Source organism: Narcine bancroftii, chromosome 1, assembly GCF_036971445.1.
Source record: "Narcine bancroftii isolate sNarBan1 chromosome 1, sNarBan1.hap1, whole genome shotgun sequence".
NCBI lineage: Eukaryota > Metazoa > Chordata > Chondrichthyes > Torpediniformes > Narcinidae > Narcine > Narcine bancroftii.
This window is the reverse complement of record NC_091469.1, coordinates 352,667,175-352,679,876: the sequence shown is the minus strand read 5'-3', so window position 1 is coordinate 352,679,876 and position 12,702 is coordinate 352,667,175. Positions and strand designations below refer to the sequence as shown.

The 12,702-nt window shown below is 37.9% G+C and overlaps 1 protein-coding gene across 8 annotated transcripts in view; it reads right to left on the bottom strand.

Moving 5' to 3' along the window:
• LOC138749495 (zinc finger CCHC domain-containing protein 2-like) overlaps positions 1-12,702 on the bottom strand; it is a 111,534-nt gene that overhangs the window by 35,211 nt on the left and 63,621 nt on the right. For all 8 annotated transcript variants that reach the window (XR_011348699.1, XR_011348703.1, XR_011348700.1 and 5 more), the window contains 2 exons: positions 4,763-4,827; positions 2,634-2,731 (listed from right to left, as the gene is read on the bottom strand). Coding sequence is in view for 1 of the 8 variants with exons in the window: in XM_069910927.1 (XP_069767028.1) it covers positions 2,634-2,731; positions 4,763-4,827 (163 nt within the window). In the remaining 7 variants the exon portion in view is untranslated. The remainder of the gene's footprint in view (positions 1-2,633; positions 2,732-4,762; positions 4,828-12,702) is intronic.

Here is a 12,702-nt window from a genome sequence, read left to right as displayed (position 1 = left end):
AAGAAGCCTGAAGACCAGGATATCTAGGATCAAGAATAGTTTTTTTTCCAACAGCTAACAACTTCCCCCGTTACACTAATCATGCATTGATCTGACATCGCAAAAGGACAGCCAGCACTATTTTTATTTTTACACTAGGATAACTGAATACTGTATATTTTTGCAAATAAGTCAAGTCGTGAAACCTGAAAAAATTTCTCAAAGCAGTGGGGTCGACTTATACGCTGGATATACTTTACAGACCTTAAATTCGCCAAAAAAAAAAACAGATTGACATCGATTTGGCATACAAGTCGATACTAGAAGCATCTCCCCACCCCCGGCGCCATAACCACTCCTACCTGTGACCCTGATATCGCCACTCTTGCCTGGTAGGCAAAGGTTCCTGCTCCCACAGGGAGCACAAGGTCACTGCATCAGCTCCGTGGGCTGTCACTACTTCTGCCCGCTACTTAATTTACAGCTTTGTTACTTGCAATTGGAGTGTTTTAAAAAAAATTTGGGTTGTTCCTGGGAGGTTCAAACAACCCAAAAAATGGGGGTCGACTTATATGTTAGACATAACATAAAACCATTAAAATTAGACTAAAAACAATGGGGTGGGTCAAATGCCAGTCGACTTGCATGCTCTAATTGGGACGGAGATGAGAAAGCATTTTTTTACCCAGAGAAGTGTGAATCTGTGGAATGCTCTGCCACAGAGGGTGGTAGAGGCGGATTCGCTGACTATGTTCAAAAGAGAGTTAGATAAGACTCTTGTGGGTAACGGAGTTAAGGGTTATGGGGATAAGGCTGGAAAGGGGTACTGATAGTAATGATCAGCCATGATCTAAAATGGTGGTGCTGGCCCGACGGGCCAAATGGCCTACTCCAGCTCCTATTGTCTATTGTCTATTGTATTTATTATCTATCTTTTATTGCCCCTTTTTATTTCAATTATGTATACTAGTTTAGTCTTTTTTATGGTACTTGTTTGACTGAAGTAAATATTTCAGTGTATGTGTATATTGTATACTGTATATGACAATACTCATTATCTTCATTAGCTTTTTGAATTCCTGCTTGCAGAGAAATGTATCTATTATTCTTACATTCTATCATTGTACAACTTTACATTATTTTTCACACTCCCAGCTTGAACATTTGCTCATCCATCCTATTCTCTCTGCAAGTTATCTCCAACTCTGCATACAGGATTCCCATTGCTGCCGATACTTTTTAATTAAACAATTCTACAATACTTAATTTAGGGGTTTAAGTGCCTCTTGAAACAAAGTATCCAGGTAACATTCCTCCTCTCAGCTGTATTGTAGTGTTCAAAACCTTCCACTCTAGCTCAGCAACTCAAGCTGCATACAGTAGCCATAGATTAAGATTAATCAGTTCCCACGCATCAATAGCCAATATACATTAAATGCCCCAACATACACTTAATTTAATTAAATAAGTTTATTTTAAACTAAATTTTAAATTTTGGTACCTTACCAAAATTTCCATTTGTGATGCTGCATTTGGCAAGAATTGCACATTGTGCCTGGGCTGAATCCACAGACTATATCCCCTCTCCGCTTTCCACAGGGACCACTCCCTCCAAAACTTCCTTGTTCACTCAACCCTTCCCACTAACTGCCTCCTTGGTATCTATCCATGACCACACCTGTGCCTACACCTCCTCTCTCACCACTAATCGGGACCACAAGCAACACTTCACATGAATCTGCAGGGGTCATTCAAAGTGTCTGGTGTTCCCATTGTGGAGAAATGGTGGAAGACTGAGAAATTGTTTCACTGAGCATCATCACTCTGTTGTAATAGTGGGTCCTCCCAGTGGCCAACCATTTCAATTCTGCGTCCCAATCCTAGGCCGACATCCATCCATGACCTTGTACACTGAGGCCACCCGCAAATTGGAGGCACAGCACCTAGTATTTTGTCTGGGTACTCTCCAACTAGATGGCATTAACATTGATTTCTCTGGTTTCCATTCTATGTCTCTCTCCCTCTTTCAGTATCTCTCTGTCTCCTTTCATCCAGCTCCCCACCCTCTCCATTCAGTGAGGTTCCCATCCCCCTATCACTTCCCAGCTTTTTTCTCTTCTGTCCTCCAACCCATATCCACCTATGGCCTCTTGCCTGTGGATCTGTAAAGCTCCCCATGCCCCTGCAACCATCATTTTATTCAGACACTTGCCTGCTTTTTGCTCATACCTTGATGAAGGGCTCATGGCCAAAACATTGGTTACACATCTATGCAACATAAAAAACGCCAATGATTTTCTCCAGCACTTTTGTGAATTGAACTACAATCATTGTGTCTGACTCTTCTTGTTTAACAACAGACTAGTTATAGGCTCAACCAGTCATCCGACTCAAGTTAACCAGTTCCAGTTGAACAAGTCTGCAGATGTTGTGATTGAACACAATATGCAAATGTGTTGGAGAAATCAGTAGTCATGCAACAATCAAAGGATGTAAAAGGTAACAAATATCAAGGTAACAAATAACCCTTCACTTCTTTTGGATTCTGCGTACTCTGCTGAGATTCTCTAATACATTTGTTTATTGTTCCAAGTTGTTATTACATGAAAAGATGGCCACAAATTATTAACAAGTGATTTGGATGAATTCTTTACCTTTTCCTGATCCAGTCCATATGCGATGCACAGGAGGAATTCTGAGAATACCATTACCAACAGGTGTTCTTTGATTGCCACGGTCTACTTTGTTTTTTCTGTTGTGGAGTAAACAGAATTGGATCAAAATGAATCTTTCCACTGCAAACCTCTCCCCTCCAGCTACTTCCAAAATGTATCTTCAACTATTCTCCTGTATATAGAATGTGGATCATACGAACTGGCCTATTGGCCCGTGATGTCTGTGCCAACCATGATACCAAATTAAACTAATCCCATCTGCCTGCACATGATCCATTTGTCTATATGTTCATGTACCTGTCTTTTCCTTTTCTTTGGCTTGGCTTCGCGGACGAAGATTTATGGAGGGGGTAAAAATCCACGTCAGCTGCAGGCTCGTTTGTGGCTGACAAGTCCGATGCGGGACAGGCAGACACGGTTGCAGCGGCTGCAGGGGAAAATTGGTTGGTTGGGGTTGGGTTTTTCCTCCTTTGCCTTTTGTCAGTGAGGTGGGCTCTGCGGTCTTCTTCAAAGGAGGTTGCTGCCCGCCAAACTGTGAGGCGCCAAGATGCACGGTTTGAGGCGATATCAGCCCACTGGCGGTGGTCAATGTGGCAGGCACCAAGAGATTTCTTTAGGCAGTCCTTGTACCTTTTCTTTGGTGCACCTCTGTCACGGTGGCCAGTGGAGAGCTCGCCATATAACACGATCTTGGGAAGGCGATGGTCCTCCATTCTGGAGACGTGACCCATCCAGCGCAGCTGGATCTTCAGCAGCGTGGACTCGATGCTGTCGACCTCTGCCATCTCGAGTACTTCGACGTTAGGGATGAAAGCGCTCCAATGGATGTTGAGGATGGAGCGGAGACAACGCCGGTGGAAGCGTTCTAGGAGCCGTAGGTGATGCCGGTAGAGGACCCATGATTGGGAGCCGAACAGGAGTGTGGGTATGACAACGGCTCTGTATACGCTTATCTTTGTGAGGTTTTTCAGTTGGTTGTTTTTCCAGACTCTTTTGTGTAGTCTTCCAAAGGCGCTATTTGCCTTGGCGAGTCTGTTGTCTATCTCATTGTCGATCCTTGCATTGATGAAATGGTGCAGCCGAGATAGGTAAACTGGTTGACCGTTTTGAGTTTTGTGTGCCCGATGGAGATGTGGGGGGGCTGGTAGTCATGGTGGGGAGCTGGCTGATGGAGGACCTCAGTTTTCTTCAGGCTGACTTCCAGGTCAAACATTTTGGCTAATTTACCTGTCTAAATGCCCTTTAAAGGTCACAATCATTTCTGCTTCCACCTCTGCCCCCAGGAGCACATTACAGGCACTTGCTGTGTATAAAAATTGCCCCAGATTCCCTTTGAACTCTCTCCTTTGCTATGCAAAGCTACACCCTCTAGTGTCTGACATTTCCACCCTGTGAAAAAGACTATGCATCCCATAAATACTCATACATACTTCTACCCAGCACTACTGAGAAAACATTACAAGTTCGTCCAAGCACTCCTTACAGCTCATACTCTAACCCAGAGAGCATCCAGGTGAACTGCTGCAGCCTCCATATCCTTACAATAATGCGAAAACCTGAAGAACACACAATACTCTAACTTTGGCCTAACCAAAGTTTTATAGAATTACAACAATATTTATTTATTTAAATAGACGAATACTTGTTATGCATATGTGTTGTTTCTTTGTATGTGTGTTATGTCTGCTTGTATGTCTGCATGTTTTGTACCAAGGACCGGAGAATGCTATTTCATCAGGTTGCACTTGTACATCAGATGACAATAAACTTGACTTAACTTTACAATTTAAAACTCAATGTCCTGACCAATAAAGGCAAGCAAGCCATATGCCTCATTTACCACTCTATCTACTTATGCTATCATTTCAGGGAACCATGAACTTGCACTCCAAAATTCTTAAATCAAGGAAATCAAAGAGAAAATATTTTTCACACTCTTGCTACTCTTAAGTTCATCAGAGCTCCTCAACCCAGGATAGCAGAGATTTTCATTGTACAGTACTTTTCACTTGCTTTCTGTTTCTCTGCTTCTTCATTTCATAGGGAATTCCTTGCCTCCAACAATGTTTGCAATTAAAATGGTTTATAAAAGATATTTAAATACATACACATCCACTCGACTGTTCAACTTTTTATTCCCCGATGAAGCATTTCTTTTATCTTCTGCCAAACACTACAAGAGGTGAGAGAAAAAAGAATGCATAATTAGAATTTTCATTCAACGTTTAGAGACAATATTCAGCTGAGATGCATTCTGTACTGCACGTACATTGATTTACAGCAGTCAAGTTGTTTTGTGACTGCAGAAACTATTAGAATTGTTTCCACAAAATATTTTGCATGATCCTAAAAACTAATGGTATGATTTTAAGAGCATACAGAATAGATAAACATGGGGATATTAATGCATAAAATTTAGATGACAGCAGTTTAAGTTAAGAGAGATTGTTATAAAACAAATAATATTCAACTTTATTAATAAGGTGTATTTCCAAATCATCTTACAAATAGGAAGCTTTCAACCCCTTGATGATATGCCACATCAGAGAAGTCCCATTCTTCTAATTTTCCCAGAAACCCTTTTGCTCTATTCTGATTAATTTTATCAGTTATCTATACCAGATAGTCAGAGTTGGAGAGAACAGAACGGCCCTTTGACCAACCATGGTATTTATTTATATTTGATCCATTTACTTACACTAGTCCTGAATCCTGCCACGCCTTTTATTTATAAATAACTGTCTAAACGCTTTTTAAACACTAATTATAACTACAATTTCTTTGTCTGGCAGCTCATTTCATATTTCATACTCTGTGTGGAAAAAATTCTCACTTTCATCTTAAACCAATGTCCTCCAGTCTTAAACTGCCCCGAGAGGAAAAATACATCTACCCCAATGGTTTTCAAACTGCCCCCTAAACTCATATTTACCTTAAGCAATTTCTATGTCATAAGTGTTCTGAGATCAGCAAGGGATTGCTTGTGGTAAATGTGAATAGGAAAAAAATTGAAAACTGCTGTTTTAATGGTTCCCAATTGACTCGTTATGTGCATGATTTCATAACTCCAAATGAAATGGGCTAATGACAATTTTTCTCAAGCAAAATATTTCAGTAACAATTGGGTTTAGAGCAACCTTCCCTTCCCACTCAAATACCACATTACTAATCATAGAGCACTTATGGCATAGTGATTGCTAAAGGTAGAATGTGAGTTCAAGGGGGCAGTTTGAAAACCACTGATCTTCCCTATTATGCCCATCAGTTTTATAACCTTGATAAAGTCATCCCTCAGGCTCCTACATTCTAGTGAGAATAATTTAAACTTCCAATCTCACCTTACAAGTAAAAACTTCTATTCCAGACACATGGTGACACCTTCTAAATTCTTCCTAATGTTTTTACATTCTTCCTGTGTAGCCTGATCAATGCTTCTACAGCTGCAACATGATATCCCAACTCATACTTCTTCACCTTGTTAAATGAGTAGACAGAGAACATCTCTGATAGGGTATGACCAAATGATTAAATGCAGCAGATAAACAGATCATGGTTCTTTCTCTATAGTTTTGAACAGCTTATCCTTTGCAAATCTCCTTCAAGATGTCAGCTGCAAACATTCCTTTTCTCCTATTTAAGGGATTGCCTTTTTGTGATTCACTGGTCCCCTTGTCTCTTTGTTCTCTCCCATGAAACTGCAGAAGTGGTGATATTTGACCTTTCACACCTTCCTTTTTGATCATCCAGGACCCCAAAATGTCTTTCCGAGAAAAGATGCAATTCTTCTAATCTTATGCATGTAAATTGGTCTTCACAATGAGGTCTCCTCTACGTGGAATAACCAAATGCTGATCTTGTGATAGCTTTAGTGCCTGCATTGTCCATAGGGCCAAGCCTGAAATTCCAATTGCTTTCCATTTTAATTCTCCATTCCACTCTGATATTCCTGTGGTTTCCTATGCTATTAAATGAAGACTAATGCAAGCTTGAAGAAAGCTTAATATTCCACGTGAGCCTTGAGTCCAGAATATCAAATTTGTCAACTTTGGATAACTTGCTTGGTCTTTCTGTCCATATCAGAATTAGACATTTCCGCTTGTCATCCACCTACGATTTGGTGGAATTACCCCCCTCCCCCTCTAAACTAGTATAGCATAAAATACTAGTCAAATTTAGGAATAATTAACAAAGAAGCATCAACTTGCTTGTCTCTGCCATACTTATTCATTGGTCCAATCCCATTTGTGGCATTCCCTTTATTATGTTCCCCTCCCCTCTCCAAACTTTACAATTGAAACCAATTGATTTTCTCTCTTTTCAATTCTGATGAAGAGTCTTGGGCCTGAAAAGTTAACTGTTTCTCATTCTCCAAATGCTGCCTGTGGTTCCAGTACTTTAATTTGTATTTCCAGCATATACAATTTTCCTTTGTTATCCCAATTCCTTTTTATTCATTCCATTTTCACAAGAGAAGAGAAGCAAGATAATCTGGGAAGCATGGTAGACCATTACACAATATTGTCAAATGACACACAGACTATTTCTGCAAATCAGCAAGTTTTCTTGTTCACTGTAGAAGTGTGCATGTTTCATGCAACAACCAATAAACTATTTCAGTATAAGGAGATGAATTCCAAATCTATTCTTGGAATCTTAAATCAAGAATGTGATTGACTGGAGGGGGGCGTGGCAAGATGGCATAGTGGGAAGATGTGTGGTTTCACCTTCCCCCAGTTAGACTTCTAAATACCCGAATTTAAAATTTATAAAAGTGGTTAAAAATAGTATTTACAGACTTTGGAATATTGGAGGATTGCAATAGCTGGAAACGTGAAAAAAATCAAAAACTCAATTGCAAAAGAACTTACCTTACAAAAATGTTGAAGAACTGAGGCCTACTTACCAAGTTGAAGCCACGGAGTCGTCGACTGGAGTCCACAAGCCTGAAGACTCCTGCTCAGTTAAGTATTACGCCGCCGCCGATCGCGCAACCGCAAGATGGCGCCGGCTCAGTGATGGGCTCGGCCGGCCCTGACTCGCGCCCCCGTAAGTCCAAGGGTGTGGGCGGATCGACCGAGCGAAGACAGACCCACAAGCCCGCAATACTACCTGGCGGTCCGGGAGTGTGCGGTGTAGCATCGGAAGATGCACCTGGTGGTCTGGGAGCGTGCAGTGTAGCGTCAGTAGACACACCTGCACAGTCGGTGATTTTGCTGGGCATGTGCGGAGCTTCGCGGGTCCGGGAACTACTGGACTAGGTGTGGACTGTGGGGGAGCCTGACCAGCAGTGGGCTGACGAGGTCAGCAAGCTGTTGACAGGCTCCAGACCCACAAATGCACTGGAAGAGGACCTATGATGTTAGAGGAGGAAGAAAGATCAACATTACAGGAACTTACACAGGAAGAAATGGGGACTGAGACTAGAGAAGGTAGGCTTCAAAGGGAGGTGATGGAACCTGGCCTGGATTCTGTGTTCACAATTTTGGAAGGGATTGCTCATCAATGGAAAATAAGTCAATACAGATGTCGACTCAGATGACTCAAAGATTTATGGAAGTGAAAACTAAAATGACTACTTTATGTGAAGAAATGACTTGTGATTACCGAATTTTCAGCATTATTATGAAGCAGCTCAATTCAAATTTCTTAGTGCATTAATGAATATGGACGACCCACCTAGTTGGGTAAAGATAGAAATGGCGGTTATTTTAGAAAAATTTCCTCATGAGTTTTTGTTTCGATGGAATAAAAATTTATTACGAACTTATGATGTACCAATATTGAAACATTTATTGAATTTATGGACAAGTAAACTTAAAAAATTGGGACTTAAAAATATATATTCTGGAAGATTGCCATTGTATAATAATCAACTTGTTCCTTTTACGGTCTCCAATGCCACTTTGAAACAATGGGAAAAGAGAATAAAAAATTTATCAGATTGTTTTTCTGAGGGTTGTTTTTGTTCCTTTGATGAATTACAAAGGAAATATGGTATTAGTGCAAATTCTATATTTGTATATTATCAATTAAGATCTTTTGTAAAACAGCTATGTGGTCGACATATGATTTTATTGCCTGAATCTAGTTTTGAAGAATATGTACTTTCAATACCAAAAAAGGGATATATATCTGATTTGTATTGTATTTTACAAGAAATTGATAGTAAAAAAGACTGGGATAAAGATAAGTTGAAATGGGAAAAAGATTTAGGACATAAAATAGCTGAAGAAGCTTGGATGGAAATTTGTCAGAATAGTATTCGGAAATTAATTAATGCTAGACTAGCGATGATTAATTATAATTTTATTCATCAGCTATATTTAACACTGGAGAAATTAAAAAAATTTGGTCTTAGTAAGTTGGATTCTTGTTTTCGATGTGATCAGACGGCCAATACTTTTTTGCATACTGTTTGGCTTTGTGATCGATTGCAACAGTTTTGGAAAGGTATTCAATCTATTTTTAACAGTTTATACAATATCCATCTTGTATTAGATCCCGATATATTTTTATTAGGGAACATGCAATCATTAATTGATTTAGGTTTAGAGGATTATCAGATTTCATTTATCTATTTAGCTTTAGTCGTGGCTAAGAAATGTATAGTACTTACTTGGAAGATAGAAATATACTAACTTTAGATAATTGGTATTTGGAAATGAAATTTTGTTTGACTATGGAAAGGATATCTTTTTCAATTCAGGATAAGATGTCTTTTTATAAGTTAAAGTGGACTCCGTTTGCTAATTATATGGATTTAAGTTTGATTTAAATATATGTTTAAGCGTGATATTTTAGTATTGACAATTTTTTTTGTTGCTAGAATTTTTTTTAAGGTTAGTTTTATCTCTTTTTTTTAAGTGGGTATTTTTTTTCCATATATAATATTGTTAATTTTATTAACTCTTCACTCTTTATTTTGGGGGGGGGAGGGTTGGACTAATTTTAAGTTAGACTATTAATATTGTGTTACAATTAACGGGGGGGGGGATTATTTTGTGTAGTTTTCTGATGTAATATTGTAATCATACTATTTTAATTTTTTCTATTTTTCTTTAAATGTAATTCTCTATTGTATTCATGTTATAAAATTTTAAAGTCTTAAAAAAAAGAAATGACTTGTATGAAGCAAGATAATAATGTAGTTAAAAGTGATGTAGTAGATGTATAAAATCAGTGCACACTGTACAAGATAACTTTAAAAAGATTGAAGAAACTTTTTTTTGAATGTAAGAACCAAGTGCAGTGTAATAGAGAAAAAATGGAAAGAGTGGAGGATTCGTTCATGGATTAGGGATCCAGAAGAAGGAATTATTGAAGAAGATTGAAGAAATAACGTAAAAATAGTAAGTCTTCCAGAAAATATAGAAGGTTCTGATCCGGTAAAGATTTTTAAGAAATGGATTCCTGAGGTGTTGGGCAAGGATTTTTTTCCGGATGGTCTGGAGTTAGATCGAGTACATAGAGCACTGAGGAAGAAACTGTTTCCAGGCCAACCACCATGAGCTGTTTTGATTTGGTGTTTGAAATACCAGGACAGAGAATTGATATTATGAATGGCGGTGCAGAAAGCACAACAGAATCAGGCTCCAATGATGGTCCAGAATAATACGGTGTTTTTTTATGCGGATTTGAGTCAAGAAATTATTGGAAGGCGCCGAGAATTTAATTCAGCTAAAGAAGTATTGTAGCGAAAGGGATATAAATTTGCTGTGTTGAAAGTTTTTTTATGGGAACTTTCAATCTCAATTCTTTGAAAATGATCGATGCATTAATTTTTGCTAATTTATTGCCAGATTTACGAGGAAATAGATGATCGTCATCATTGTCACCCAAGAGGAGGGTAAATGGCAATGGAAATGGGAAGAATGGAAAACATGGGAAGAAAGTTGAATTGACACAAAGTCTTCTTGATATTGAAAATCCGGAACAATCATTGGGACTGGAATCATTGGTTTGATTTTTTTTTTCAGTACTTTGTGAAAGTCTGACTAGGGTAGGGGGTGGGGTGGGGAGGATGACACTGAGACCTTCCACTGAGATCTGCCACTAGTGGGTTTTACCACACCCTGATTTTTAGGGGGCTACTACTTTTTTTTAGTAGTTTCTTTGGAATTTTTACATGGGGGGGGTTAGAATATTAAGGGAATTAGAAGGGGAGCATATTATAGTAGTCAAATATATTATTAGATTAAGAAATGTCTAATTTGGATTTTGCAACTTTTAATGTTCAGGGTTTGAATAACCCAATTAAGAGTAAATGAGTTTTGGCTTATACAAGAAAATGAAAATTGATATTGCTTTTTTGCAAGAAACACATTTGACTGAAAAAGAACATTTGAAATTGAAGAGAGAGTGGGTTGGCCATGTATTTTCTTCTTAATTTAATTCTAAAGCGAAGGGTGTAGCGATTTTAATTCACAAGAAATTACCGTTTGAATTGGAATCGTTTGAAGGAAATGCTGGGAGGGTTTTGATGGTTAACTGTAAAATTTTTGCTGAATCGTGGACTTTGATGAATATTTATGCACCTAATGTAGATGATGAACCATTTATGACGGAGGCTTTTTTATTGCTTAATCAAGCCAATAATAATATTTTGGTCGGGGGAGATTTTAATTGTGTTTTGAATCCTTTATTGGATAGATCTCCGAAAAGTATAAGGAAATCGAAGGAGACAATACAAATAGGAGCTTTGATGAAGGATTTAAATTTGGTTGATGTTTGGAGGTGAATAAATCCTACAGAGAAAGACTTTTCTTTTTATTCCTCTAGACATGATTCCTTTTCTATAATAGATTTTTTTTTTGGTTTTGCCACATCTGCAAGGTAGATTATTACAGGTTGAGTATAAAAGTGGGGTTATATTGAATCATTCTGTTATTTTTTTCCTGTGTAGGTTCAGAAGTAGTACAATAGTCTTATAGATGCTGTTGAATATACAATGCTATTGAAGAAACCGGAGTTTATTACTTTTGTTAAGGAGCAGATTACTTTGTTTTTGGCTGAGAATGTCAATTCAGTACGTAATAATTTTGTATTGTGGGATGCTTTGAAATCATATTTCCGAGGGCAAATTATTAGTTATACTACGAAAGTTAAAAAGCAATATCTGGCGGAAAGCTTAATATTAGAGAAACAAATTGCTGAATTGGAAAAGGAATTTCAGAAAGATACTACAGAAGACAAAAAAAGCTGCTTTAATGAAGTTGAAATTACGTTATAATACTTTACAAACTATCAGTATGAGCATCTACTTCATCGATCTAAGCAACCTTATTACGAACTGGGTGAGCGAGCTCATAAGGTATTAGCATGGCAATTAAAAACAGAACAGACATCACAAACTATTAATGCTGTGAAAAAGAATTCAATAGTTACCTATAAACCTCAAGGAATTAATGATCAGTTTTATTAATTTTATCAAAAATTATATACTTCTGAGGGAAAGTAGGATGCTGGTTCTATCGAATCCTATTTATCTAAATTAAACTTACCTGTTTTAGGGGAGGATGAGGTTAAAGAATTGGATGCTCCATTTACGGATTTTGAGATTAAAGAGGCTACACGAGATGCCAAATGGAAAGTCGCCAGGAGATTATGGATTTTCTCTTGAATTTTAAAAAGTATTTTATGAAGATTTATCCTCTATATTTGGAGATGTGTTGCAGCAAGTAACAGAGGAGTTGTTGCCAGAATCTTGTTCAAGGGGTATAATTACTGTGATTCCTAAGAAAGATAGGGATCCATTGAAAGTATCTTCGTATAGACCTATTTCTTTATTAAATGTAGATTATAAAATTATAGCGAAGGTGTTAGCGAATAGACTTGCCAAATATTTACCTCAGTTGATACATATAGATCAAACAGGTTTTTATTAAAAATAGAAATGAATCCGATAACATTCTTAGATTGATAACATTAGTCAATGCATTTAGACAGCAACCCAACCATCCAATGGTGGTTGTGCTGGATGCAGAATAAGCCTTTGATAGGGTCGAGTGGAATTTTTTGTTTAAGATGTCAGAGAAGTTTAATTTTGGCC